Source organism: Heteronotia binoei, chromosome 3 (genome assembly GCF_032191835.1).
Source record: "Heteronotia binoei isolate CCM8104 ecotype False Entrance Well chromosome 3, APGP_CSIRO_Hbin_v1, whole genome shotgun sequence".
In the NCBI taxonomy this organism is placed as follows: Eukaryota; Metazoa; Chordata; class Lepidosauria; order Squamata; family Gekkonidae; genus Heteronotia; species Heteronotia binoei.
Genome location: NC_083225.1, coordinates 48,081,878 through 48,109,195, shown reverse-complemented (window position 1 = coordinate 48,109,195; position 27,318 = coordinate 48,081,878). Strand labels below are relative to the sequence as shown.

General features: G+C 39.0%; 1 protein-coding gene across 6 annotated transcripts in view; it reads right to left on the bottom strand.

Moving 5' to 3' along the window:
- Positions 1-27,318, bottom strand: part of MCF2L (MCF.2 cell line derived transforming sequence like) — a 146,013-nt gene that overhangs the window by 30,995 nt on the left and 87,700 nt on the right. For all 6 annotated transcript variants that reach the window (XM_060233734.1, XM_060233739.1, XM_060233737.1 and 3 more), the window contains 14 exons: positions 19,136-19,226; positions 15,138-15,251; positions 12,070-12,186; positions 11,494-11,643; positions 10,742-10,866; positions 7,820-7,934; positions 5,487-5,606; positions 5,177-5,368; positions 4,131-4,322; positions 3,717-3,876; positions 3,506-3,582; positions 2,775-2,851; positions 2,315-2,381; positions 360-475 (listed from right to left, as the gene is read on the bottom strand). In XM_060233734.1, coding sequence (XP_060089717.1) covers positions 360-475; positions 2,315-2,381; positions 2,775-2,851; positions 3,506-3,582; positions 3,717-3,876; positions 4,131-4,322; positions 5,177-5,368; positions 5,487-5,606; positions 7,820-7,934; positions 10,742-10,866; positions 11,494-11,643; positions 12,070-12,186; positions 15,138-15,251; positions 19,136-19,226 — 1,713 coding nt within the window. The remainder of the gene's footprint in view (positions 1-359; positions 476-2,314; positions 2,382-2,774; positions 2,852-3,505; positions 3,583-3,716; positions 3,877-4,130; positions 4,323-5,176; positions 5,369-5,486; positions 5,607-7,819; positions 7,935-10,741; positions 10,867-11,493; positions 11,644-12,069; positions 12,187-15,137; positions 15,252-19,135; positions 19,227-27,318) is intronic.

Sequence of the window (27,318 nt, the reverse complement as noted above, 5' to 3'; positions counted from 1 at the left end):
TTAAAAACACAAACAATGTAAATGCTAAGGGAACAATTCAGACAGAATTTAAACTTCACCACCCCCCCAAATGGTTCCAATGGAAGAAAGATGAGTCAAAGCACAGTGAAACTGCTTATCTTTGGTTGGATCATACCATAAATATTTTTGTGCCATGGTGGCTGTAAAGCATGAATTTTAAATTAGAATCTTCTCACTTAAATATCACATCAGCTATGAACTCATGAGAGTGAACTGACGCAAGCCACTTTTCACAGCAATGGTCTTTCACATACAACATGGATTGAGATGACGATTAACAATAATAGATTTGAAAAGGTCAATTTCTGCCAGTGGAAAGGGGGAGCACAAATGCTAACCTGTTGTGAAAGTGATAGATTTCTTCCATATTTCCAAACAAAACATCTTTCTTATTCTGCAGCCCTGGTGAAATAAGATGTGCCATTAAGGGGTTGTCCATTTCTGCAGCATACCCCTGTGATACAAAAAGGGAAGCAAATTTATTGCTCATGCTCATCTACAGCATCACTCTCTCTTTCAGCAAGACTAGTCTGCTCCAAGCTGATAAGCACAGAGCAGTATCCCAGCATCAGCAATAAAAATCTAGAGCACCAGTTATCCCTTCTAACCAGCCCAACTCTGTACAAACATATCTATTGCTTGCAAACAACATATTCCAGTTAAAGAAAGGAAGCTTTTGAAATCAAGTATGTTTCTGAACTATTTATCCACATACATGTTGTAGCCAGGCCTCGGATTCAGTGGGAGCTCACAGGAGCACAGCTTCTGAACCTTTCTGAGAGTTCCACCTCCTCCTTCTGAGAGTTCCACCTCCTTGTCAATTGAATAGTATTGCAGCTGTATAACAATCCCTAGATGAGCTCCACCACCTATTTTTCTACAAAATGACTGCTGGTTGTAGGTATTTATAAACCACTCACACAGCTGATAATTCCAAAGTTGGCTACAATTACTTCAGAACCTCATATCATGACCTTTCAAGACAATTGTTCTTGCTTCTTCCTTCCTGGCACAAGTTCCTGTTTATGACATCTGTTGGAAGCAGCAAAACCAGGGCCTATTCTTTAGCATCTCCAGACAGCAAGAAAGGCATAGTTTTAATCAGCTTTCCAAACTAGTGTTCTTCATTAGGCACAATTAAAGAAGATTTTCAGTTTGGCTGCTTCATACAGAATATCTGACTTTGGAAGGGAAACAATACCAAAATCATTTCAGGCAATTTCTAATTTCCCCTCTTCTTGGAGGAGATAGTTCAGGGTTGGAGCACATTTTAATTGTCATCATCAGGACCAGCAACACTATTTACACTGATCAGGACCATTATGTTTCAAAGTCTTCATAAAGTTCACTATCAGAAATGTGGAGCAGAGACATACGATACAGTGCCCCAATCTCCTGAAAGCAGGGTTCCCCAGTGTGGCATCTGTGGGTGCCATTGTGCCCACTGACACCTTTTCTGGTACCCACCAAGTGTTTTAAGGAAGTGGGCAGGGCCAGGTATGTCTTCCACCCAGCAAGTCTTCTGATTGACTACTGGAAATTTGATTGTCTGTAAAGATTTTTTGAGATGTTGCTTTGGCAACATATGGCCATCACAGCACAAGGATCTTCACTGTGTGACTGAAGGTATGTTGTGGCAGCCATTTTATGGCTGGCTCTGCCTCCTGCAACAGCCATTTTGTTGCTGTGCCCACCCCATGCTGTGTCAAGGATTCCAAATATGTCCACAGGTTGAAAAAGGCTAGGGACCCCTGTCTTAACAAGTAACTGCAAATTTTGTGGCAAGAGGACTGCATGAGTGTGTGTCTCTTCATGGGAAGGCTGCTTTCAATAGTATCTCCTTGGCAAAGGTAGCATATACTTAAACCCTTAGAAGCTCAATATATGGATGTTTGGAAGATCTTACTAGCAGAAGCTTAATACCAGTAGGGCTGTTTTTCCATCCTCTGTCTACAGGAACTTAGCCTGGGCATGGCCAGAGAACAAACTCTTGATTCCTGGTGTGTGACCTAGAATCTCTGGTAGCCAGCTCAGAGAACCAAGACTTGCCCAAAATGACTCAATTTTCTTTATTGCATTAAAATTGGTTGCTTTGTATGATGGAAGTTTTTGTAAGCCACTTTAGGGAAAAAAGCAACACTGAAATGGCTGAATGAACAAAAGTTTTATAACTACCACCTAATGAGCATGCACATATGCACTCTATCTCACAAACACATATTTGAACTTTCTGCTGGACTAATTAAAAAAATATTAACTTTGATATACCAAGGCTACAGAATCAAATACCTACTTCAAGAACACACAGAAGTTCTTCAACATAAGCTCTTTCAGTTTCAATAAGTTCATTAATTACATGTCTGTGAATATAAGGAATAAATAAGTGCAACTTTTAGACAGCTGAACATTGATAAAGACTACTGTGTACTAAGAAACTGTGCCATGTCTTCAAGAATTATTCATATTAAAACATATTGAGTCATATTTTATCAAACATAACAGTGACACCAAATAATGCACTTTTAAATTTGCATTTCTTGCCACAAGTCACAAAGGGCAGGAAGATTTTATGGTCATTTCCTGCTATATAACACATTTGAGTTTTGTATTGACAAATGATTCAACTTTTTAATGGGAGAAAAATAATTTGTTCGGTACTAAATGCTTACATAACGTAAATGTAATTGCTGTAGAATTTTTAGTGTGATAAACTCTACAGTATAATTGTATTTTGCATAAGAAGCTGTACTCACTTCCGTAACACAGCTAGATTTTCATCATCATCCATCACTGATCCACCTCTGGTTTGATGGATATCATTCATTTCACTCTGAAGAGAGGAAAAAAGGTTAGCTCTACTCCTGATCTCAGATTCATTTTGCTTGCCTGAGTCAAAAATTCATTTTGCTTGCCCCAGTCCAGCTCATTACTGACTTTAGATGATAATTCAGATCTACCACTGCTTCTCCAGGACAGAAGTGGGGAAAATTGATGTCAGCTGCATATCAGTGAAATCATAATATCTCTGGGCAATATCAACCAGAAGTTTTTTGTATGTATTAAACAACACTGATGACAAAGTGGATTCCTGTAACATGTGATAAACCAAAGGGTGGGGCAGTAATCTCACAATTGCTATAAAACAGAGGTATCCAATCTCAACCCATCCAGATAGAACAGAAGAGTACCCTGGTCAATGATACTGAATACTGCTAATGTTTGAAGAGACAAAGGTGTAATCTTGTTGCCTCATGGGCAGAAGTCATACATCAGAGTTATAAAAGCTAGCAATATATTTTGTTGAATTTGAATCATAATGAATTTGTTAGGTGTAGAAACTTCAAAGTATAGATCTAAAACATACATGCTCCAAAATCCATACAAAATAAAATCAGTCCTATTTCCATAAGCATATATTTAAAAAAAACAAAACCAACAGCAAAGGACAACTAGAAAGTAAGAACAATAATAATCAACCACATACTTTGGCTCTTCTGTAGTTTACTCTCCGGATCATATGATTTTCGGGGCTAGATGACTCTTCAGATTCTCTTTGAAGGCCTAGCATATGAAATAGAACACAACAGCTGAAACTGGAATGGGTTTTAGGTCACATTTACAGCCAAAGTCACAAGCCGAATTATCTTATTTGCTGTTAGATAAACCCAGTTTGTAAGTCCACTGCACTTTCTTACCTGGAGACGTACACTGTGATTTTACAAAGACCTCTGGCCTAGGTGCCACTGGTTGCACTGGACGCATTTGCTTAGCAGCCAGTTTCTTAAGACTGACTTGTCTTTTTTGAAACATTTCTTCCATGCTCTCCTGCTTCTGAAATACTTTTTGCACATGCTCCTGTAGAAAGAACCCAAAGTTCTATCATTAAAAAAACTGTCAACATATGCCATGAATCCATTTGTTTACTTTAAAATTTTTCAGTAGCATGTCTATTTATGCATACAGGACAAAAGCATTCTTCAAACACAAAAATGTCCCAGAGAAAGAGCATACCCAGCTTTAAAAATACACACTTTCTCTAATTTGAAATGCCAGTATTTCATAGAATAAAATCCCAATATTAAACTATGGTATCAATACACTAATATTACCATTAATTCTTGGTTAAAGATGGCTTCATATTCTTTGTACAAGTAGTTCAACTCTTTGAGCTTATTGCCTGCACCAGCGTCCAAAAAATTCTCTATCTCCTGTAGAGCTGATTCTGCTCCATCTTGGGACTGGCATTTATCTACAAGTTGTGAAGCCAGTAGGTAAATTCCTTCATCACACCACTTCATGGACTACAGATGTAAAAAGGAGGAAGAAAGAAAATGCATGAAGATGTCTTTATCAGGCCGTCGATATTATTGTCCACTCAGACTGGAAGCAGCTCTCCAGGGTCTCAGGCAGAGATCTTTCACTCTGCCTGTTGCCTGGTCCTTTTAACTGGAAATGCCAGGGACTGAACCTGCAACCTTCTGCATGCCAAGCAGAAGCTCTAACACTGAGCCATGGCCCCTACCCAAAAACAGCACATGCCCTTAAATGAAGAGATTTAGCAGCATATTAAAACAAGGGTTTTTGTCATTTGTATTTATTTATGAGCCTGACCAGAAGAAGTTCTTGTGTCCTTCTCAAACAACACTAAGAATTCCGAAATGGCAGAAAGGATTGGAAAGGCAGAATAGGCAGAAACTGATTCTGATCGTCATTGACCCTCCTTGATTCAAAATCGCTTTCCTGATTTCTTGGCCATACTGTCCTGATTTCTGCTCCTTTCTCCACATATGCCTTGTCTGACTGGACAGCCTTCTGAGAACTGAATAATCTTGGCCTGTCTCTCTGACCAATAATTTTTTCTTATTTTTTAGTTAGATTTCTCAGCCCATTCTTATGGTTTCATTCCCTAACAGTAATCAACAGCAGGCAGTCTGATTAAGTGTGCTTGCATACAAACGCTTATACCCAAAATTAAACTTGGTTTTAAAGGTGCCACTGGACTCAAACTTTCTTCTACTGCTTCATACCAACATGGCTACCCGCCTGAAAATAAGCAACAGTGATAGTTTCAGGTACACATCTGAAGTTTCAGGTATGCATACACATCTACAATGTTATTACCAAATAAAAGAAGAAACAGTATGACTAGATTTACCTTTTCCAACTGGCTATGTAAATCATATGACTGGTTCAGGAGAGCACTTTTGTTGTTCCTTTCAACAGTAAGCATTTCACAGTGCTGTTGAAGTTCATTGCACTTTGGGAAAATAGAGTCCACAGCATAATGATTGTTTTGTATTAAATCTCCACCTTCAGAAATTAGCATATTCGCCTTTTCTAAAACTTCCTAAAAGAAATGACGTCATTGATGATTGGTAAGACAGGAAAGTATAAATTGTGACAATTTTTAAAATAAATTCAGCTCAGTGAAAAATATGCACTAAACAGAAGTTTATAATCCTTACATGCAGCTTTTCTTCAAAATGGGAAAGTTCTTTTAGAATGTGTTCCACATGTGAACAGCTATTTCCCACTTCTGTGAAACTAGATAGCCTCTCAGATGCAATATTTAGTGCTGCTTTAACCTAAAATGAAAGACAGGTACATATAAATAAAAGCCTGAGAAAACACAGTTATGGCAGAACAGAAGATTCATGAATCAACTGAAGAAGATCCTATTACTGTTAGTCAATAAACCAGATCCAGCAGACTCCTCAAAAACTGATCCTAAGAATTGTGAACACAATACAGAACAGAAGAAATCATAACTATCTCCCCTCCTCTCCTCCCAGAAGAACCCACCAAAAAGTTACTACGATCATCAGGAATGGCAAGAGGATGCAGCGGGAGGGTCAAAGAGGCAACCAGTGCCAACCCAATGCCCCGTGGCGCCCTAGGCAGACTCACTGCCTGGTGCCCCCCTCACAGTGCCCTCAATGACTCCCCCTCCCCACCTCCTCCTTACCCCTCCCTTCCCCACCCTATGTCAATTTCAATGTCGGAATGGGGCTCTAGCGCCATGTTCCCAGCTATCTAAAGGGTGCCCCCCTTGCCGCTCAATTGATCGGCGGATAAAACTGTACAGTGCGGATGCACTAACTGTTTGTCAGGAATAGCATCCTGAAAGGGCGGCCCTGCTGCCACTGACTCCTCCCCTCCCCACTTCTTGGATGGGAGAGGAGCAGGGCCAGATCTAGGGGGGGCAGAGGGGGGTGCTTGCCCCAGGTGCTGATGGAGGGGGGGGGCGCCAAATTGGGTATGGAGTCCATTGTATTCTATGGGACCATAAGATAAAATGGCCCATAAGGGGGCACCATTTTTTAATTTTGTCCCCCCTCAAAAAACATGAAGATCTGGTCCTGGAGAGGAGTCAGCAGCAGTGGAGCTGCCCTTTCAGGATGCTGGTCCTGACAGACAGTAAGTGCGGCTGCATGGGCAGTTTTACCTACTGATCAGCTGATTGGTGGAGGGGGGTGCGCCGCTAGAGTCTGTTCCGACACTGAAATCAACATGGGGTGGGGGAAGGGAGGGGAGGCTGGGGAGCAGGCAAACTAGGTGTTTGCCTAGGGGGGAGAGGCTGAATTTGACGCCCCTGTCCTGTCAGTGCCCTAGGCAACTGCCTAATTTGCCTAGTGGGCGAACTAGCCTTGGAGGCAACCAGTTTCAAATCTTCTGTGTGAACGGAGAAAGAAATGGTGCAAGAATCTGGACAATTCCTCCCTTTCAGCTGCAGTCCTCTACAATGCATTCCATGTTATTCCTCACAGTCACTGACTCTTAGAGGTAGGCAAGAGCACACCCCAGGTGCAAGAGAGACAAACAAAAGTTTCTCCTTTCTTACATCTACCTTAATTATAGAAACTGGTGCCAATCGTGCTTTCCTTTAGGCGCCAGGCCAAAGCATTCATTTTTACCCAGGGTTTTTTTAGTATTTAAAACAATTTTTATGGTCTGCTTCTTGCTGAAAACTTCCTATTTTAAGCAGCTGATATTGTTTCTAGGCACTTGCTGTTTTTATGCTAGTTTTATGCCACAGTTATACAATTTTATTTTACGAGTGGATTTGAGCAGCTTTCTACGGAGGCAGTGTTCTCAGTTTTCTAAATAAAAACAATAAAGACGTGCCCACAGAATAAATTTTCTTATATAACTTTCATAGTTAATAAAACAGAACACCAGCCCAGGATGTGTCTTCTGAACCTTTGAGAAGTGATTCAGCTCAGCTAGTTCTGGAAAGGATTATTCCAGCAGTCTTTAAATATCAAGATTTTATTTGAATATTTCAGATTGTATTTCACCAGTTACTTACTCTTCTTATTGCAACATATCCATTATATTTTCATTAATTTTATGCACTATACATTTTGACTTGTTATTCATTGTGATTTATTCCTTTGGCGTACATAGTTTATAAGACCACAAACATGGGGTTGAATCCATAGGTCATTCTCTGTCAGTGAAACTCAGTCTGGAGCAGCATTCCTCCTTTCCTGTTGCAACTCACTGAAGTATCCAAATTGCTGTTCCTAGAGAACAGTAAACTTTCAGCATTAAGCAGGGGTGGGGGGTGCTGTAGAGGGATTAATAAGCAAAAATTGCTCTCTTCTGCAGACAAAAAGAAACCTTTGGATTCATTCCATAACTAATAAATTCTTTTTTCACAATACTACATAAGGCTAAGTGAATTAAAATTGAATGGGAGAAAGGCAAAGGAGCAAGAAATACAAGCAATGTGTGTGCTGAAGTTAACAAGACTAAAGGATCATACATATATATATATATATATTTAAAAGATCACCTCCTTGTAATGCAATTCAAAATGCCTAAGTTGTAAGCATTGCTCAAGCTTCTGTTGGTGTTTAGACCAAAAATCATCAAAGGCTGTTTCTGTTTCATCTAGCTGAGCTAGAAGCCTAAAAAAAGAGAATATATATATAAGACAAAAACATATCCAACACACTGTATGTAAAATGTACTGCTTTCTTCATTTTGGAATCAAACTTATAATTTAATTGGAAATAAATGTGACTTGAAGGGAAAAAAGTGATTATTATTACATGGTATTATTAATTGTAACTTTTTTTAATGCAACAAACATTCTGTAAAATATTATTTCTAACATACCTATTTGCAGTTGGAAGTAGAAGAAAGGGCAATGCCTCTGTGCTAATAGTGACCATAAAATACTAGACTATGTTGAGCTAAATGGACTATGTTGGGCTAGATGATCTAACTCAGTACATGGCAGATCATTTTAATTTAAGTTTAATATTTGGCCAGCTTAAGACAAAGAACATGACAACAGGACTAATTGTTTGACCATGCTAAGGTAACTTCTTTACTTAGTAGTACTTTAGAGGACATTTCAAAGTAGCCTTCGGTTTGGAGAGGGGACAGAACATAAAGAAGGTGCCAAGTTTGGACCTAGGATTACTGATTAAAAGTGTGAGGTAGTAGTAGGTGATGTGAAAGACCTCTAGCTGAGACCCTGGAGAGACACCACCAATCAAAGTAGACAATATGAACCTGGAGAGAGCACTGGTCAGGCTCACTGTAAGACAGCTTCAGGCATTCATGTGTGTTCAAGTATGACTGGCGTGATCTAAGCAACAGCTCCAGATTTACCTGAGGCCCTTCTTGTGGGCCCATGGTTGAGTTGTGGTTCAGGAGCCTTGGATAGAGAGTCTTCCCTCTGGTCCACCTGGCCAGGATAAGAGATGCCCTACCATGCCACTGGCCATTACTGGCTTCCAGCATTTCCCCACCACACTCCTCTGTTTACAGCATACATAGGTTCATTTAGTTGACAATGATAGAAAGATCCCAACATTTATATTTTATCCAACAGACATTTGGAATCTTTCTACAGAAATGATGCAAATACCATCTTGACTAAATTTTGAAAAGTAAGTTTGAATATTTAAGGCAGGGATGTCAAACACCCAGACCGCAGGCCGGATCCAGCCCACCCAAGGCTTTGCTCAGGCCCATGGAGCCCTTTTCTCCCCTCTCCTCCTGTCCTTACCCTTTGAAGCTCCCAGACTCCTATAGCCTCCAAGCTCTTTGAAGCTTCCAGGTTGAGACTCTTTCAGTTTCAGCCTTTGAAGCACCCTTTGAAGCTTGCAGGCTGAGTCCCAGTTTCTTCCTGCCTTTCTTTGCTGGCTGCTGCAAGGAAAACGGAGGGTGGATTTTAAGACCCATTACACATTTTCCTTGCAGCTTTGTCTGTTCTCTGCAATGGTCTCAAATGAAGTGAAAATGCTTACATTTTCAGCTTTGCTATAGCTAGCTGAAACTCATGCTTCCTGGAGTTGTGTCCTCTTAAACAAGGGTTGATGCTTTCAGCCAGCTTATCTCTCCTGAATGGGCCTAACCTAGTCAGTACTTCAATGTGGGAACTTTAATGGTGGGGAGAAGTTTACAATGCCATTTCATTGTTTCCACAGAGTCAGAGCCTTGTGCTTTTTCTTGATGTTTTATTTTAAAAATAGCATTGCCAAATTTCACTAGTTCCACACCTTTCCAACTTAAACCACTGGAAGAGTTTTAAGTATGTTTGTATTTTAAGTTTGAAAAAATATCTTTAATTGGGTTTGTCTGGGTTCATTATAAAGTTTATATCTCCACTACCTGGCATATTTTATGGCACTCATGGCCCGGCCCTACAAAGTCCCATTTATGCCGGATCTGGCCCTCCTAACAAATGAGTTTGACACCCCTGATTTAAGGTCTCTGAGGTGACCTCATGCCAGTCATTTTCTATTAAGGAAACCCGAATATCTTTTTCTCATGTTTCATAACTGTTACCCTATTCTTATTAATGGTTTTACAGTTTTGAGATAATGCCTTTATCTGTCAGATCAAATATCAATTTTTCAAATGAAGTATCTTTGCTTGCATTGTCACAACTGTGTTTTGACAGTGTCAGCATTAGGCCAAATCCACTGGGGAGAGAACAGCTTGCATGCCTGTTTTCCTCACCTTTGGGGAGCTTTTTAAAGGATTTTGGGGTGAGGGCTTCCTGAGGACACACTAAGCTCAGGAGTTGTCAGGCAGCCTCACTCTCAAGTGACCAGGAAAATGACACGGTGACTTGGGCCCATGTAGAGTCCCACATCCTATCATTCTGAAATTTACACCAAAAGGTGGACTGAGGGTGTTGGATGTCCACTGGCTGGCAGGTGCGTCAACCAATGCTTGGATTCTGTGCCCTATGCTGTGCCAAGGTTGTAGCCAACAAAACTGTGGCCATTTCAACTCCAGCAATATATCTGCAGTTTATTTGTCTCCCCCTTCGGCTCTGGGTTCACAAACAGCTGTGAGGACTGGTCTATAGGTAAAGAATGTAATAGACTGGTAAAAATATTCAGTGCTCATGGCATGCAAGCTGATCCACATCAGGGACATTTTGCACAGTTAAATGAAGGAGCTACAAGACTTTCCTCAACAACTAGTGCAGATGTTGTCAAGGTATTGGTATCAGTACTCTTATACTATTCATTGTCATTCCTATGTGTTCCCTTAACCGTACATCATTATGTGTATAGTGCAGACCTAGAATTTTGCTTGTTTTGCTTAGAGGGAAACACTGAGGATAAATGAATGAAACTTTCCAGAGGGCTCCAACATGGGAATATACTAGCTCATCTTCTGGGTACATGTTAGCCTTAGGGGAAAGTATACAGTATGATCTGTGTTGTGAATAGTAGATTTACCTCACCTTTCCACAGTGATTTGATTTTCAAGTTGATCTGGATTCATTTTGTATTCTGGGTTTTCAAGAACTGGTTTTTTAATACTTTTGAGAATGTCATTGCCTTGTATTAACGCTATCCTGAGATCCTCCTGTAGAAAATGTAAAAGGCCATGGTTAAGTTGTATCTTGATTAGGATTTAACTATTCTGTAAAATATGAGATTAGAGAAGAGTAGTTCATGGCAGTATGTTCAAGGTCATGGAAATCCTGAAAGTGTTTTCTAAGTCATGGAAATCACGGTTTAATAAAGGAATAGGGGAAATCACAGTTTAATAAAGGAATAGGGGAAATCACAGTTTAATAAAGGAATGGAGAGCTTAATCTCTGCCTTGCACCCACTAGCCATCTTTACGAGTGGGTCTGAATAGGAAGAGTCTGAGTTGCAGTTACCACCACTGGTGCCACTGCACACATCAGGGGTCTTTAGAGATTCCAGACCTGAAGTGGTTTGAGATATCATAATCTCTTTTGGACACCATGGATCATCACCTCAAGACCCCTTTCAATCACACTGTACATGCAAATGGAGTGAGGCCAGGGTGCAGGCATGGCAACAAGCTATGTTAATGCTAGTTGTGGACAAAGCTCTGTTCGCTGGGATGCCTGAATTCAGACAGAGTTTTGTCCATAAGCTAATATTTTGCCAAGGGACCATCTCAATACTCTGATGTAAACTGCTAACTACGGCTACTTCATATACAGCATAACTAGCATACCTTCATTTTGTCCTTTCTTTCAGTGTGCACTGCAAGGAGGGAACTGGTTGACTGGACATCATTTGGTAGCTCTGTTTCAGCCAGCTCAGTTCCAAAGGATCGAAGTGCTTGAGCTGTTTGCTTAACCATTAGAGCAAAGTTTTCTATAGCCTTTTGGAATATGAAAAATTCACTTCAGACTCATAATCAAATGAACTTAAATACATACATGTCTTGAAAATACATTTTACAAACATGGCATACAAGACTAAAAAAGCAGGCTGCTTTAAAGTGAATGTGTAAGTAAAAATACTTTCACTACTTTTAATATAAAACGTTTTTTAAAAATACACAGCCCAGCTGTTGTATTCTCTCTCTCAAGAGACATCACAAAAAAGCCGATTAATAACATACTGTAGATATCTAAGCTCTGAAATCACCACTCCCAGATTCATTACTCATGATGATTTTCTGAGATGACTAAGTTCCTCTGAGACATTTTCTCATACATACTATTTCAATTTACATTCATCTGTCCAAAGGGTTAGCAACAGAGGGGCCCATTGATCCAGAGTAGTTAGAAAAAGAATTACTTACAGTGCGATGAGACAGCCACCTGTTGTGGCAATAATCCAGCGTCCCACCAAGATCCTCTGTGAGCTGTGTTCTGTCAATGTAGCTATTTAATTCTGCTAGTGAGCTCAGCATTATGATCTAATGACACAGAAATATCATTGTGAAACAGATGAAAAATTGAGGTACTACTTTCAAGAGTGACAAAATCTGCAATTTTTCCTCACTGGGTTTCAGTCATATGGCAGCAGAAGGCATGGCTACAATGAAGTTGAATTGCTTTATTAACAGAGCAGTAGATATTTAATATGAATATTTTACGATCATTCTGCACATGGCAGAACCAGTCAAGGCTACTTTGCATAGTATTGTCACTAAGCAGTAACAGAAGATGGGAGACAGCAACATTCATCAAGTGTAGCCACTGAGACTTTGCAGAAGCCATGAGAAATATGTGTGTGCAATCAGCTGTAGTAAGGACCTGGTTAATACCATTATTTCATGTCTGTATAAACCAGGGGTGGTCAAACTGTGGCTCAGGAGCCACATGTGGCTCTTTCACACATATTATGCAGCTCCCAGAGGTCAAAGAGGAACTTAATGTAGACTTACTCTCAAATCTTCCCTATGCTGGTCTTATGGGACTGTTATTCCCAGCCTTTGTTCTTTAAAAAAATCTTCTAACATGGTCATGTTATATAGTGCATACATATGTATTTTATCTTTCTGTGAAAAGAAAGTATTAAGAGTTTTCATAAAGACGTGTGTGTAATATTTGTTCATGTTTTGCAGTTCTCAAATATCTGATGTTTATTCTGTGTGGCTCTTAGGTTAAGCAAGTTTGGTCAGTCCTGGTATAAACTGTTGTAAATCAATGTGCAGTCAAAGAAACTGTACCAGGCATACCAGGCCCTCATGTCTTCCTAGCGGCTATTCAGTAACAGCACTTGAGAACTATGCAGACCCTACCCACCCTACCCAATCACCTACCAAGATTAAAATGGTGGCACTGAATAGCCTGGAACTCAAAATCTGTGAGTAAATGTCTGCTTGCCTTTGCTTTTCTGTTGCATCTCCGTGATCCATCTCTTCCCAAACAAGAATGCTTCAGAAAGGCAAGGAACCTTCTGGATTGGCATTCAGTGTTGCATTTGGGATTTAATACTAGGATGACCACCAGGAACCAGAGTCACATACTCCCCACCCCTTCCTCCAAGTGAACACAAAGGCGTCCTGCTCATTCTAGAATGAGCCTATTGGTCCAAGCCTATTGGTCTCTAACATGCAAATATCTTAACATGCATAAGTTTGAATACAGATGGAACACTTGTTAAAATATACCATATTCCTAATTTATCTTTTGATTACTGTTTGCTCTTATATAGCCATATTCCAAATATGATATCCAATAGAACAGCAAGACAAATGGAAGTTTAGAATTTCTGAAACATTAGTTTAACAAGCTGAACTGTATGTTCCTAAACTCAAAATCTTAAATCCACATTCTAAAAACACAACTTTCATCTCATATAAAATTACATTAAAAAAAATAGTCTCATAGCTGTGACGACAAAGGTAGCTACCTATTTCACATCAGACTGTGCAACCGAGTGGAGAGAGATTTAGCTATCAGCAGTTATGACAAACAGCAAAGAGAAATTTAGACTTTAAATGAAGGTCAAATAGGATAGGAAATACACATTTAAGAAAATTCTTCTCCCATAACAGCATAACAAAGCAGGTCTGCTCAGAAATAAATTTTATGTAATCTGATGTGGATTACTCCCCATAAATGGTTGTTTGGATTGAACACAATATAGGAAGAGCATATTTTTATTTAAACTTCTACTTGCTGCTTGGGAGACTTTGCAAGCAGAGAAACTGACTTTGGAAATATACATGCTTGTATCTGTTAATCCTAATTTTAACCCTCATTCCAGTATATTACAAACTGGGGGCACTGTCCTATTTGCAGTTTAAAAGCTGCTAAAAGATGGCATTGGGCTTAATCTTGTCTTGTCTTGAAAACTTTTTTTCCAATTCTAATAAATCTAAATCCATCCCAGCCTGCAGTGAAGATCATTAGTGTCAAAACAGTTGAGAACTTTAACAGTTTATACTAGCTGGAATAATTTCAGTTGCTATATGTTGTTCAGGGGTATGTCACTTCCCCCCATTTCCCCAAAGGTAGATGTTCAGCATTATGTGGTTCCTCCAGAAGGGCAATGTGCATGCTTAGGGCTTGTAAGGCTGCTTCAGATTGTTTTCTATACTTTTTACAAACTCTTTCTTACAGCCTCACCCAGTATTCCAAACCCTCTATTTCATCTATAACTGGCTTCACATCTATGTATCATAAAACACACACAAATAAAAATAATCTCTGTTGATATGAAAAATAGACAGTGACACTGGGTGGAAACAGATGACTAGTTACAAGGCAACAACGGTATCATGGCATCATATGACAGCTAAGATAATTTTAATGAGATCCATGGCTTTTTTTTGTAGCAGGAATTCCTTTGCATATTAGGCCACACACCCCTGATGTAGCCAATCCTCATGGAGCTTACAGTAGGCCCTGTACTAAAAACTCTCTAAGCTTTTAGAGTATTGGCTACATCAGGGGTGTGTGGTCTAATATACAATGGAGTTCCTGCTACAAAAAAAGCCCTGATAGGATCTATACATACTTAGAAAACTGCATGATCTTGTCAGATCTCAGAACCTAAGTAGGGTTGCCCTTGGCTAGTATTTGGAAGAACAACCTTCAAAGAATACCAGGATCATGATGCAGAAGTAGGCAATGGCAAACCACACCACCTCTGAAACATTTCTAGCCTTAAAAACAAGTCTAGCTTGTCACCTGGTGGTGCATAGAGCTAAAAGAGCTAGAACTTCTGGCTACCAGACAATAATGGGATCTCCTGGATATACTACACACAATACCATACAATGATGATGATAATAATAATAATGTCCAATATTACAAAACACCCATTCCATAAACTGCTGTATTATCATTAATAGAATTAACCACTTGATAAGCAGTCATCTGCATTCACTTATGTTTTTCAATAAAATATTGGTACCTTCATCTTATACTCATCTCTATGGAATCGGAATGCAATATCCAGTAGAGTTTTGTGTAAGAATCCTGTTGGGCGCAATACCAGAACTAGCTGCAAGTTCCCTGGAAATGATGCCTGCAAAACCATTGAAATTACATTATATTATCTTAGAAACACTTATTTAGTGATTTCATTAGAAATCAATAGTATTCTAGTATGTTTCATATTAAGAATTAAATATTCAGACAGACTTAATATTGGCCCAAGTAGAAAAAGATTTAAAACAGCATTACAGCACTACATCTATGGCTAATTTTTCATATGGCAGAATGGAGAGTTCCTACCTCCCTTCCCACCAGAGTAGCAAACATTACACCAATTTTTATGGACAAGACCAAAGAGGAATCATGAACCTGCAGACCAGTTAGCCTACATTGTCCCAGGCAAATGAGTAGAAACTATCATCTTTCTTATTTTCCTTTTCAGAGCTTCTTTTAATTTTTCCCCAGGGTCCTTGTGTCATAAGACTTTTAAAACACAGGAAAATAAATCAGCCCCTCCCCATTCCATTTTGGCTTGACTATCAGTTTCTCAGTTTTTTTCCATGTCTAGAAATATTAGGACTATCTGACATCATTGCTGTTGCATTGGCAATTGAATGCTGAAAAGATACAACATATTCCAGGCAAATCTATTCAACATGTGGATGCAGATCTCTCAGAAAGCAATGGAAAATAAACAAGAAAAAAAATCAGCTCACAAAAAAAGAACAGTTGTGGAAACTAGCCAAGAATATTGTACAGGCATATTTAGGATTGCAGACCAAACAATTCTAAAAATCTCACATATATAAACAAATTCAGCAACTTAAAAATATTTCAGACAGTAAGCATTATGCAAACCTGATTATACCTGTCCTTGTGTGAAGTTAACCATAGATTTCCTAATAGAGTATATGTTTTTAACCTTCTAGTGGTTAGTGAGAAAGTCTGGGGCTTTCTGTGATTATTGATAAAACTGTTATGCTTCAATGTATGCTATGGAATTTATCACACCATAATCAGATTCCTGGGTTGATTAGTTTCAAAATGAATATATTGTTGTCTGGGAGGGCAAATTTCCATTTCTCCCACAGCTATATCATTCAAGGTTTATCAAGTCATATTTCACTGAAGAATTCCTGTGCTATATTACATCTGCTGTCTCCTAAAGTTTTAGAAGTCAATGGACTATAGCTGGAAGGGTAAAAGGAAATTTAAAAAAACCCTATCAGGTACATCCAAAACCATACATGATCAAAAGTCACCAAGGAAGGAAAGCTGGACCACTACAATCCCAAAGACACCCCTGTACACATTCTGGAAGTACTCCTTTAAAGAACTGGATATGTATGGCAATGGATCACTACTGGCCATAGAGTATTCAACAGAGCAGTAACAAAGATGTGAGGGTTTAACAACCCTCTTCCCTTTTGCAAGCAGTAGCTTCTTCAAAGATAACAATGACAAAGATAATCTGGACAAAGTAAAAGGATTGTGTGAGAAATAAACCAAATATAAGCTCCTATCTCTTATTAAGGAGGCAACAAAGGTAACTAGAGTCTCTTTAAAAAAAAATCCCGTAAAGCTATTTATTAGTTACTAATCAAGGGAGGGAAGGAGCCAGATCACACTGGTGGCTGGATAAGAACTGTAAGTATAAATGGAAATATGTACCACAGGAGGAAGAATGTTTATTATGTGTGTGTGCAGTGAGTCTATGTAGCTGGTGGGGAAAACTCTGGAATTGTATCTACAATGATCTTTTAAATTAAATCTAAAAAAATTAGGTTAAGTTCTAAGCCTGAATCACTGCAAAAGTTCAAGCCTAACAACTATCTTTAATGGCAGAAAGTGTGTAGTAATGGCACAGGACACAAAAAATAATTCTTAAGTAAAGGCTCCAAGGCCTAGTACTGTGTCATGTATCCCAACCAGTACAACTTAAAATATTTATATGCAATCACATTGCTTCTTTTATCACCTGTATTTATGCCAGACCTAGTCAAACCCTTCCATATAATATTAAACATCTTCACTCCAGTCATCAGTACTGCTCTTCTATGATGATGGCCAGCTAACTTATTTAACATCTGAAATGCCTCAAATGGAAACAAAATTCCAGCTGAGGCCCAGCTAAGAAAATGCCAAGCAGAAAAGCACTATGCAATGCCTAAATTAAATTGCCCTTTATAATAGCATATTATTTACTTCATTTATATCTTACCTTTCTCCCCACTGTTCTCCTCTCCTTTTTATCCTTACAACAGCTTTGTGAGGTTGGGTGGGATGAAAGTGTGTGATGGGCCCAAGGTCACCCTCCAAGCTTCCATGGGAGACCAGGGATTCAAACGAGGGGCTCTCAGATCCTAGGCTAAACTCTACTAGCTCTGTTCAGACATATTGTCCCTGATGCAGCAAACCATGGTTTGGAGGTAAGGACCATTTTCCACCTCCCTCCTGCCTCAAATATTGGTTCCCTTTCCTGTTTTTTAAAGCTTTCTGTGATATCTGAATCAAGCAAGATATGGTTATTGTGATCAGAAATTTCATCCTAACCATAATTTCAAGCCATGTGGTTGGATCCAACAACTCCCTTCCAAAAACCAAGCCTTGCTCTGGCAAAAGGTGACCTCTTTACTTAGCAGAAGGGAGTTGTTGGGTGCAACCATTCAGAGGCAATCCTGACACCAAGACAACTATTCTTATTCTGTGTCTGGAACAAACTGGGGCATGGGGGTGACCAAGGAGTGGGTGGGAAACAAAGACCAAGTTGCCAGTCTCCCAAACTATAGTTTGGATTATGATACTGAATCAATACAGATTCACATTTCAGGGCCACTCCTCCAAAATTAATATTTTCTTTCAACTACCAGCAGATAACAATCAAATGTTATTTCACTAGCCCTATTTTTCTTGTATCATAATAAAACTAAGCCTAGAACTCAGGATTTATTTTACTGCTTATATTCTAAATTCTGGATCTAGCATTCTCTCTGAACAGAGGTTTCTAAAAACTTCTCTAAGGTAAAGAAAGGAAAATAGAGACTTTTTGATTCTAAAACAAGGAAGCCCTAGGAGGAGGGAATTCAATGCCAAAGTGACAAGTGATTTTATGGTGTTAATATCTTTCAGGTATTAAAAAAGAAATTACATAGACTTATACCTACAAACTGGTTGCAGTTTTGCATCTACTACTAAATAATAAAAAAGAACCTGAAAACAAAGGACAAAAGTAAACAAGGAACAAAATGTAAAAAATATGGCCAGTGTACTACTTGAGCAGTAACACTCCCCCTTTCTTTTGCATTGTTACAGAAAACTAAAGCTTCTTATTTGCTGATTATGTAACATGAAAGGAATCTTTAGTGATATAATTACTGTTTTGTATTATTCAGTATAATTAGAAAGTATGCAAACTTACCTGTACTACTAAATACAAGAACTCTAACATGTTACCATAGCAAGCATTTTAAAGTTTTTCTTCTAAAATGCCAATTTATGCTTCAACTTCGACCAGATAATTTGCCTTATACTGAAATAGATTTTGAGTTTTGTTATAGTTTTCAGAGACAGAACAAGTAAATACTCATCCATTGTGGTATGATTTGAAGCCCAGGTTTACAAAATCACACAATCCTTGAAGGTAAGATTCACTTGCACTCATTGAACATGCAGCACTTTCCACAAACTTCTGATTTTTAAAAAAATGCAAACTATATTATTATGGATTACTATTGCTTTGATCATGTGTATGATGCTATGCATAATATTAATAACTCCAGCATGTTCTAATAGGTACTGTTAAATTTAGTTTAGAATTAATTATTATATAAAAGGGTGGATTTTTTTTTAACGGAAAATGGAAACACCCAAGCTTCTCAGAAAGCTGGGTTTCTGTTTCTAATACAATTTATATGCTGAACAAGTCAGGATGGTTTGTCAGGGGATTCAAAAAGCCTTAATTGCATAACAGCTCACCGCAATTCGTAGTATAGAGGCTTGCACTGAGGTCCATTTGTCTTGCCTGCGGTCTATAACAAGTATAAATCCAATTCCAGCATCTTGAGCACTAAAGGAAGGGGAGCAGATAGAAAGGTAGACAGATATGAAAATTATACTGTTGGTTTCAAAACTCAAGTAGTATTATTCCAATGAGAAAAGATCCTTTTAAAAGTCACCAAGTATGCCAATAAAATGAAATATATGCCCTGATAAAGAATTCCAACTTCAAATGGAAGGGTGGAGGCATTATAAAGAATTCCAACTTCAGATAGTCAAAACATCCATTGCCACTCTCCAAAGGCAACCAGGTTTTATGAATCAGGTATACAAATATGCTTCCGGTTCAGGATTTCTGTTGCTGCTTTTTCTGATACAATTATAATCCATTATTTATATCAGGGTTGTTAATATCCATTTCAGAATAAAAAAAACATTTCCCTTTCTTCTTTATTTAACCTATTCTTACTGACATGCCAGTTTTATCTCATCAATATTTTTTCAATTCCCTGAAATGCAAGCTCTTAGCATTTCCTGGTTCCATGCATCACTGAGATTGCTCTGGTCTTCTGCATTTTCAAGAACTGTTTTTCCAAGGTCTGCATAAATCAAGGCAGGAATCCTGTAAATCGTATATATAGCAAAGGTGAAGGAAAAGACGGTTTTCCTGAAATAGAAATCTGTGAAAGCACCCTAACTGGATCTTTGTTTCCTTGCTCTGTTCAGCTGTGTGTGCTACAAACGCACAGTACAAATAAAGAGATCTATTCCAATGTTATAATTTTGCATACAAACCAATTGTGTAATGCCAGCAGCTGACTGCTAGCCAATTGTAACGTAATGGAACTGACTGGCAAGCATGATCTAGAATGACAACGGAATCTCTGTTTTTGAGTCTATTTAAACAGATCATGTCAATTTTGTTTTTATATTGTGGCCAATCTAATGGATTATGCAAACCCTCCCTCCCAAAGAGGAACACAACCACTGTGTAAAGATTTCTGTCTGCTTGTACTGACAGACAGATGCTTTCTTTTTTGCTTAAGTCATTTCATAAGGTGACTAAGGGTTTTTATTATGTTGCTTTATTAATTATGAAAATGTTATCTTCACATCTGGGGCCAGGGTTGCCCAATGGAGGGGGAAGTTCCCCAAGGCCATTGTCCCCTCAGGAATTTTCCTATTGGCCTCTAGTGGTTAATTTGCCCCTGAATACTAGAAACAAGAGCATAAGATACAAATTTCCAGATAGCAACCCAAACACTGATCAATGAAGAAAGGGAGGGGAGGGGCAAAATGACAATTTTGACTATTGTTCACTAGTATTTAAGGTTTTTGGGATGCTTATGTAATAAGCATTCATGAAGAATGCCCATCAACAGCCATGATGGCTGAGAGAGTTTCCATTCTCAAAAGAAGCTCATGTCTGAGGATCAACTAGTGGGGCCTGTAAAAGCAGGGAAGACTATGCTTTTCTGATTTTCTTACAGACTTTCCAGATGTATCTAGTTGACCAGTATAAGAAGCAGGATGCTACCTGGATATGCGGGCTGATTGAGCGAGACTACTCTTATTTTTATTCATTTATTTGGTTGATTTATATTCCGTCCTTTCCCATATGGGCTCAGGGCGGATCACAGTCATGGTAAAACAGTTAAAATACAACGTAAGTTAATAATATATGAATAAAACATAACTCAAAAACTCAGAAATATACACAGGCGGGCAGGCACATATTTCAGGTGAAAGCATAATTTTTTGGCTCATTGTAGCTTTTCAGCCCATTGTGGGGGAGGGCAATAGATGGTACAGACAGTAGAATGAGAGGACATCTATTTGCATCAAGCAAAGGCACAGCAAAACAGCTCCATCTTGCAGGCCCTACAGAACAGAAGCAAATCTGGTAGGGCCCGGATCTCCACAGGGAGCTGATTTCACCAGGCCAGGGCCAGGGATGAAATAGCCCTGGCCATGGTTGAGGCAAGCCAGACGTCCCTTGGGCCGGGGATGGCCAGAAGGTGCTGATTGGCTGATCACAGCAGTCTTCAAGGCTCATATGGGGTGAGGGTTAGCATTTCCTGGTTATATTATTATGTCACAATGTAGAAGCCATCTGATTAACTACAATTCCAGATCCATCTTCCATGAGTTAGGAATGAGCTGTGATTGTCAGAAGACTAAGAGTACAAGAGCATGGAGGAGGAGGAAGGCATTTAAAGGGCTCATCATCCCCTTAAATGCCTTCTCCAAGCTGAGAGTCCACTCCAAATACATTTAAAAGGGACTGAGAGCCCTTTAAATGCCCTTTAACTGTGGCTATCTGGCGGTCCCAAAAAATTCCAAATATTCTTGGGATTTTTTGTGGGTGGCCATTTTCAGATAGCTGAATCAGTAACCCAATATTTATCATGGGGTTTTTTTTTGTTAAGTTTATACAGACTGCACACCTCTAATACTGACCTTGATTTACCAATGGTCCGATAAGACAGCTTCATGTGTTCTTGTTAAACCATATTCTGAAGTACTATTTCACTATTCCTAAGCCATAATATTTCCTCTGTTAAATACTGAAAGCTGCATGGTGTTTTGTGCTCAGTTCTGCCTACTGCTCAACTACAAGCTCTTTCAACTGATGACAAGGCTATTGCTTCTCCATTTTGAGATAAATGCATACTCAGTGTGTCTCAGTTATAGGAGTATAGAACACCAATGTCTTCACTATTGTGGCACTGGGGAACTAACCTCCATATCATTGATGCACTGCCCAGCAATGTTATTAATATAATGAGCTAATTCAGCCTCGCATTTATGAAACAAATACTCACCCCATGAACCTGAGCAGGTCATTGTACCTAAGGTACATTTTAGCTGTACATAGTATGCTCTGCTACAGAGCATGCAGCTATAAAGCATTAATATATATGACTCTGCTGCAGGTTGCTAGGGAACCAAGATGCTGATGTTTATGTCACTGTAGGGATCCACAAGAATATTTTCCATCTTGCACCTGTTTTTCTACACTCTTTCACTCAATAGTGTGAACACTTTCTAAACCATCTTTTAGTGCAGCTTGAAATATTGATAGTAATAGCATTTAATACTTTAAAGGCATATATCATGGGTGGCCAACGGTAGCTCTCCAGATGTTTTTTTGCCTACAACTCCCATCAGCCCCAGCCATTGGCCATGCTGGCTGGGGCTGATGGGAGTTGTAGGCAAAAAACATCTGGAGAGCTACCGTTGGCCACCCCTGGCATATATTATTTCAAAGGAAAAAATGAAAAAAACTTGATTGGAATTTCCATTAAGCATGACAAATAACAATTCATACACAAGTCGCTGTGCATTCTTAAGATTCTTTGTGTGTGTATGTGTTTGTGTGTAGCATGTTGTACGTACTTGAATTCTACACATGTACCATCCCTTTTCAGAAGACAGAGTTCTAAGGTTCCCTAACCACTGTAATTCTTTTGGGATCCACTTTCAGACACAGTAACTATAATTTTCTCACAATAATATTAGCAACAGCTTACATGCAATAGTGTTTATGTATTTTCTGCTGAGTAGAAATCATCTTTTCTAAAAGAAACTTTCTATTTTTCTTCATTTTCACATAAAACAAAACGTCCAAGCATGCTGCCTTTCAAATAAAATACCTGACTGCAATCTGCATTAACTGGCTGAATTGTAAAAATCCATCTAACTATATCAACTTTGCCACTGCAAATTGTATAAGGTACTCCTTCCTACCCATGCAGCTGTCTAAATCAGGCAATAGGGGCTTCAAATCCCAAATCAAGACAGACTGGAAGATCTATCATCACCTACCTTAGACTTATTTTTTGTGCAGCAATTTAGGGCAACACACAATTTTCTTTACATATATAACTTCTGTACCAAAGCACTGTGTTCAGTTTATTTCCACAGTAAAAATAATCAAATTCTAAATAACGAGCATGCTACACCAAAAAAACAAATACTTGCACCTAATCCTAACTTTTATTGAGTCAATCTGTCACATTACAGAGATTCAAATATATATAATTTAGATGATGAACACATCACAGAGAAGCTGAAATACCTCACATGTCACACTGTGGGAAAAACAGACATCTAACTAAGAAAGCTTGAACTACTCTCTCAGATATGAAAACCCTTAATGAGGACACACTTGAATGCTAGTTATTCAATATATGAATTTCAGAGAAACAATGTCCCTCCTTATACACATTCAATCAGCACTACAAAACAACCTGAATGCCTTGGGTGGTTCCGTTTATTGTCAGTATCCTATTGCTTGCCAATATCCTATCAATCCTGTTCTTCCTTTCCTTTTACCATGGTAACAATGCACCAGGGTTACTTTCTAGTATAAATTTTGTAGATGCGGAACAATATCAAACTTCAATCAAGTCCATTTTAGAAGAAGAAGCACCATCCACTCCGAATCTCAGAGCGGCTCACGAGCTCCTTTACTTTCCTCCCCCACAATAAACACCCAGTGAAGTAGGTGGGGCTGAGAGAGCTCTCACAGAAGTTGCCCTTTCAAGGACAAGTTCTGTGACAGCTATGGCTGACCCAGCACCTGCAAATGGAAGAGTGGGGAATCAAACCCGGTTCTCCCAGATAAGAGTCCGTGCATTTAACCACTACACCAAACTGGCTCTCTCTATTAGTTCAATCAAGGCTCACATCATTTGTATAAATTAAATTATTCTAGTGTATAGTAAGCTGCACAGTTTTCTAGCCTGAAGAATGGTTATTAGCTGCAGTTCCTGCCTATGGTTCAACAGGAAGTTGAGAACTCAAAGCATATCAAGTTAGAAATACACACATATACAAATGAAGGACAACAATAATGATTTGGCTAAGTGAGTTTCAATAGGTCTTGCCTTGCAATGCTATACAGCTTCAATAAATAAAGCAACAAAGGTAAATCAGACACAAAGAACAAGTTGGAAAAACAGAATAGGTAATATACAGACTCTGCAAATATTCAAATATACCCAGCAGCAACCCCCTTCAGCAGTAAGGCAAGGTATTAGAATAAGCCTTCTCTCCTCTTTCCCAACTGCTTCAGGACACCTCTTACATAGAGCAGAGCAACTGCTGAGATTTTCATCTATCAGATTTTTCAGTTTTAGGTTACAATGAAATCATTTATTCAGCCTTTTACTTTTAAGATTGACATATGACCTCATGTACTTAAGGGAAAGGGTGGGAATTTATAAAGCCTGAGATTTTTAGAAAGGAACTTTCTCCAAAGGTCATGTAGAAGCAATTGTTAGGTCATGTAGAAAAAGATCATTACACTCTCCAAGGTATGGGTGGTGGTAAATGTAGTACTAGATGTTGAATATTTCTTCCTGAAATATTACCGCAGGGGTGCTTTGGCATACATGGTTCTGAATTATCAATTCAGCAATAACTTGAAGGCTTATTTGCCAAGGGGAAAGGTACAGGATTTTTTTTAAAAGGCTAAAATTTAAAAGCTTGCTATTAACTAAAAGACACTGCTAAAAGTTCAAAAAAATTAAAATATCTAACTGGAAAAACTTTGCTACTCTAAGAAGAATAATCCTGAGGTAAACCACATTGTAAACTGTACTTGGGAGAGCAAAACAATATGACTATATTGACACTGAGGGCTGAGCCTCAGATTGTATAGTCCCGATTTTAAAATGTTATCATTTTTCTTTGATGCCACGACACCAATATCCTGATCGGTTTATTCTGAATTTGTGGCAGAGATAACCTCATATGACCACTGATAACTATACTGGTATATTGTATTTTAGAACTTCAGTTCACATTAAACTCAGTATTTCATAGCCCAAAAGCAAGCAACGTGAGTCGCTCTTTTATAACAATCATCACTGTCATCTTGGTATAAAAATACCGTGAACAACTATTTAGCCAGAGAACAACAATAGCTTGGAGCCATATTCCAGCTGTTGTGCTATTTTCAGTAAGGTCAGCTGAAGAGTCGCATGTTTGTGAAGCATAGTTGTTCATAATGGTTGTGACAAAATATATAAAATAAAATGGCTTATTTATTTATTTGGTTTTTTGCCCTTTCCCAGCAAAACCAGGCTCAGAGCACTGCACAGTGTAATAAATTATTGAAACATAACATTTGGGAGGAAACACTATATATGGCCATCTTCTCCACATGTCATGGGTGCTGGGGACCCTGCGGAAGAAGCCGAGCCTGTGGAAGAAACTGTGCCCCTGCCACCTGCACCAGTGCCCCTGCCTCCTGCTGGAGAAGAGTCAAGCCCCCCTGCCTCGCCCTCTTGGGTGGCTCGTGTGTGTGACCGCCTTCATCAGGACCTCAGGGATCGAAGGAGGGCGGCATGCTCACAAGCAAGACGCTCCCTGAGCCCTGAGTTTTAAAAGGATTCTGGCCCTTCTAGGAGTGAGGATGCTTGAGTCTCAGCAGGATCCTGGCTGCCTCTCTGAGCCAGCAATTAGCCCAAATAAGCAACACGCAGCAGAGGGCTATATAACTGTGGGCTTTGGGAGGAGGCTTTGTGGAAGCAACTAGTCACTTACCTGATGTTCTAGCATCCACTTCGGCTTCTGACTTTGGCTTCTGGACCCCCTGACTCTGGCATTGACTTCTGGACCCCCTGACTTCGGCTTCTGAACCTCTGACCTACGATACCTGGACGGTGATTCGGTTTTGGCGCTTTGGACCCTCCTTGCTACCCAGCTACAGACCTTGGACTGCCCCTGGACTTCGCCTGGCCTGGCCCCAGCCCGTGACACCACACTTTTTTCATGACATTATCTCATTGCTGCACATACTGGTTCCAAATTATACTGCGGAAGATCCTATAACCACCTTTTATTTAGCTGGAGGAGTCTTTTTTTTTCAGAGCAAGGCTACTTAGTGGAAGGGAGCTGTATTATCCAGCCATTTTGACAGAAAAATGACATTAACAGGGTATCCTGTATAGCTGAATAAAGCGTGCAAATGAATATCAATATTTTATAAGTATTCATTTAATGACTTGGTTATTAGTTAATCGGGGTTTTTTTTTCAGAAAAAGCCCAGCAGGAACTCATTTGCATATTAGGCCACACCCCTTGACATCATCATTGTTTCACACAGGGCTTTTTTTTTGTAGAAAAAGCCCAGCAGGAACTTATTTGCATATTAGGTCACACTCCCTGATGCCAAGTCAGCCAGAACTGCGTTCCTGTGCATTCCTGCTCAAAAAAAGCCCCATAGTTAATTAATAGACTACTGAACAAGAAACACCAGGAAAAAGTGAAATGAAGTGGCACAGCTCTTAACACAAGCACATTTCAATAAACAAGAAGTAAAACACCTTCATAGAATCACTGTGGGTAGAAATACCTGACTGAAAAAAGAAAATAATGCTGACGACACACTACTACAACCACGGTCTAAGACCAATGGTGACCTTGAGCTGAAGAACAATCAGGTAGGCACCCAAGGAATAAATGTTGCAACAATAGTGCTCTGTACTTAATTGACTTCATAATGGAAAGTTAATATTTCATCAAATGCTCTCCATTGTATTAGACTATCACAATAACATGCCATATAATTTAATGTATATGAATATGTGACATTTTAGTATATGATATGATATTCTACACTGGAATATTAGTTTAATGCTATTTTAGTAAATACAATTAATATTATGCTCAATGGCTAAAACAAGCTTTTAATTTGAAAATGCATATAATTTGAAATTGCTCAAACTTTAAAGAAAAATTCAAGATCATAAAATTCAAGTTATAAAAGGCTTTAAGACATTCTTTAAAACACATAAGTATCACCTAAATATCAAGAACCATGAAATCAAAGAAACAAAGCAAGGAATGTATTGCTCAAAATATAAAGAAACATTTATTTAAGTACATCAGAAGAAGGAAGCCAGTCAGGAAGATGGATAGACCACTAGACAAAGGCAAGACAGGAAGAGGATAGGAAGACTGTGAAGAAACCTTTTTTTAAAAGTCAGTCTTCACTGAATAAGATGCTGGACAGATAGCAAAATCTGATTTCCCCCCCCCACAAAGGCCTAAGTAGGAACACACAGGAATGCCGTTCTGGCTGGCTTGGTATCAGGGGGTGTGGCCTAATATGCACATGAGTTCCTGCTGGGCTTTTTCTACAAAAAAGC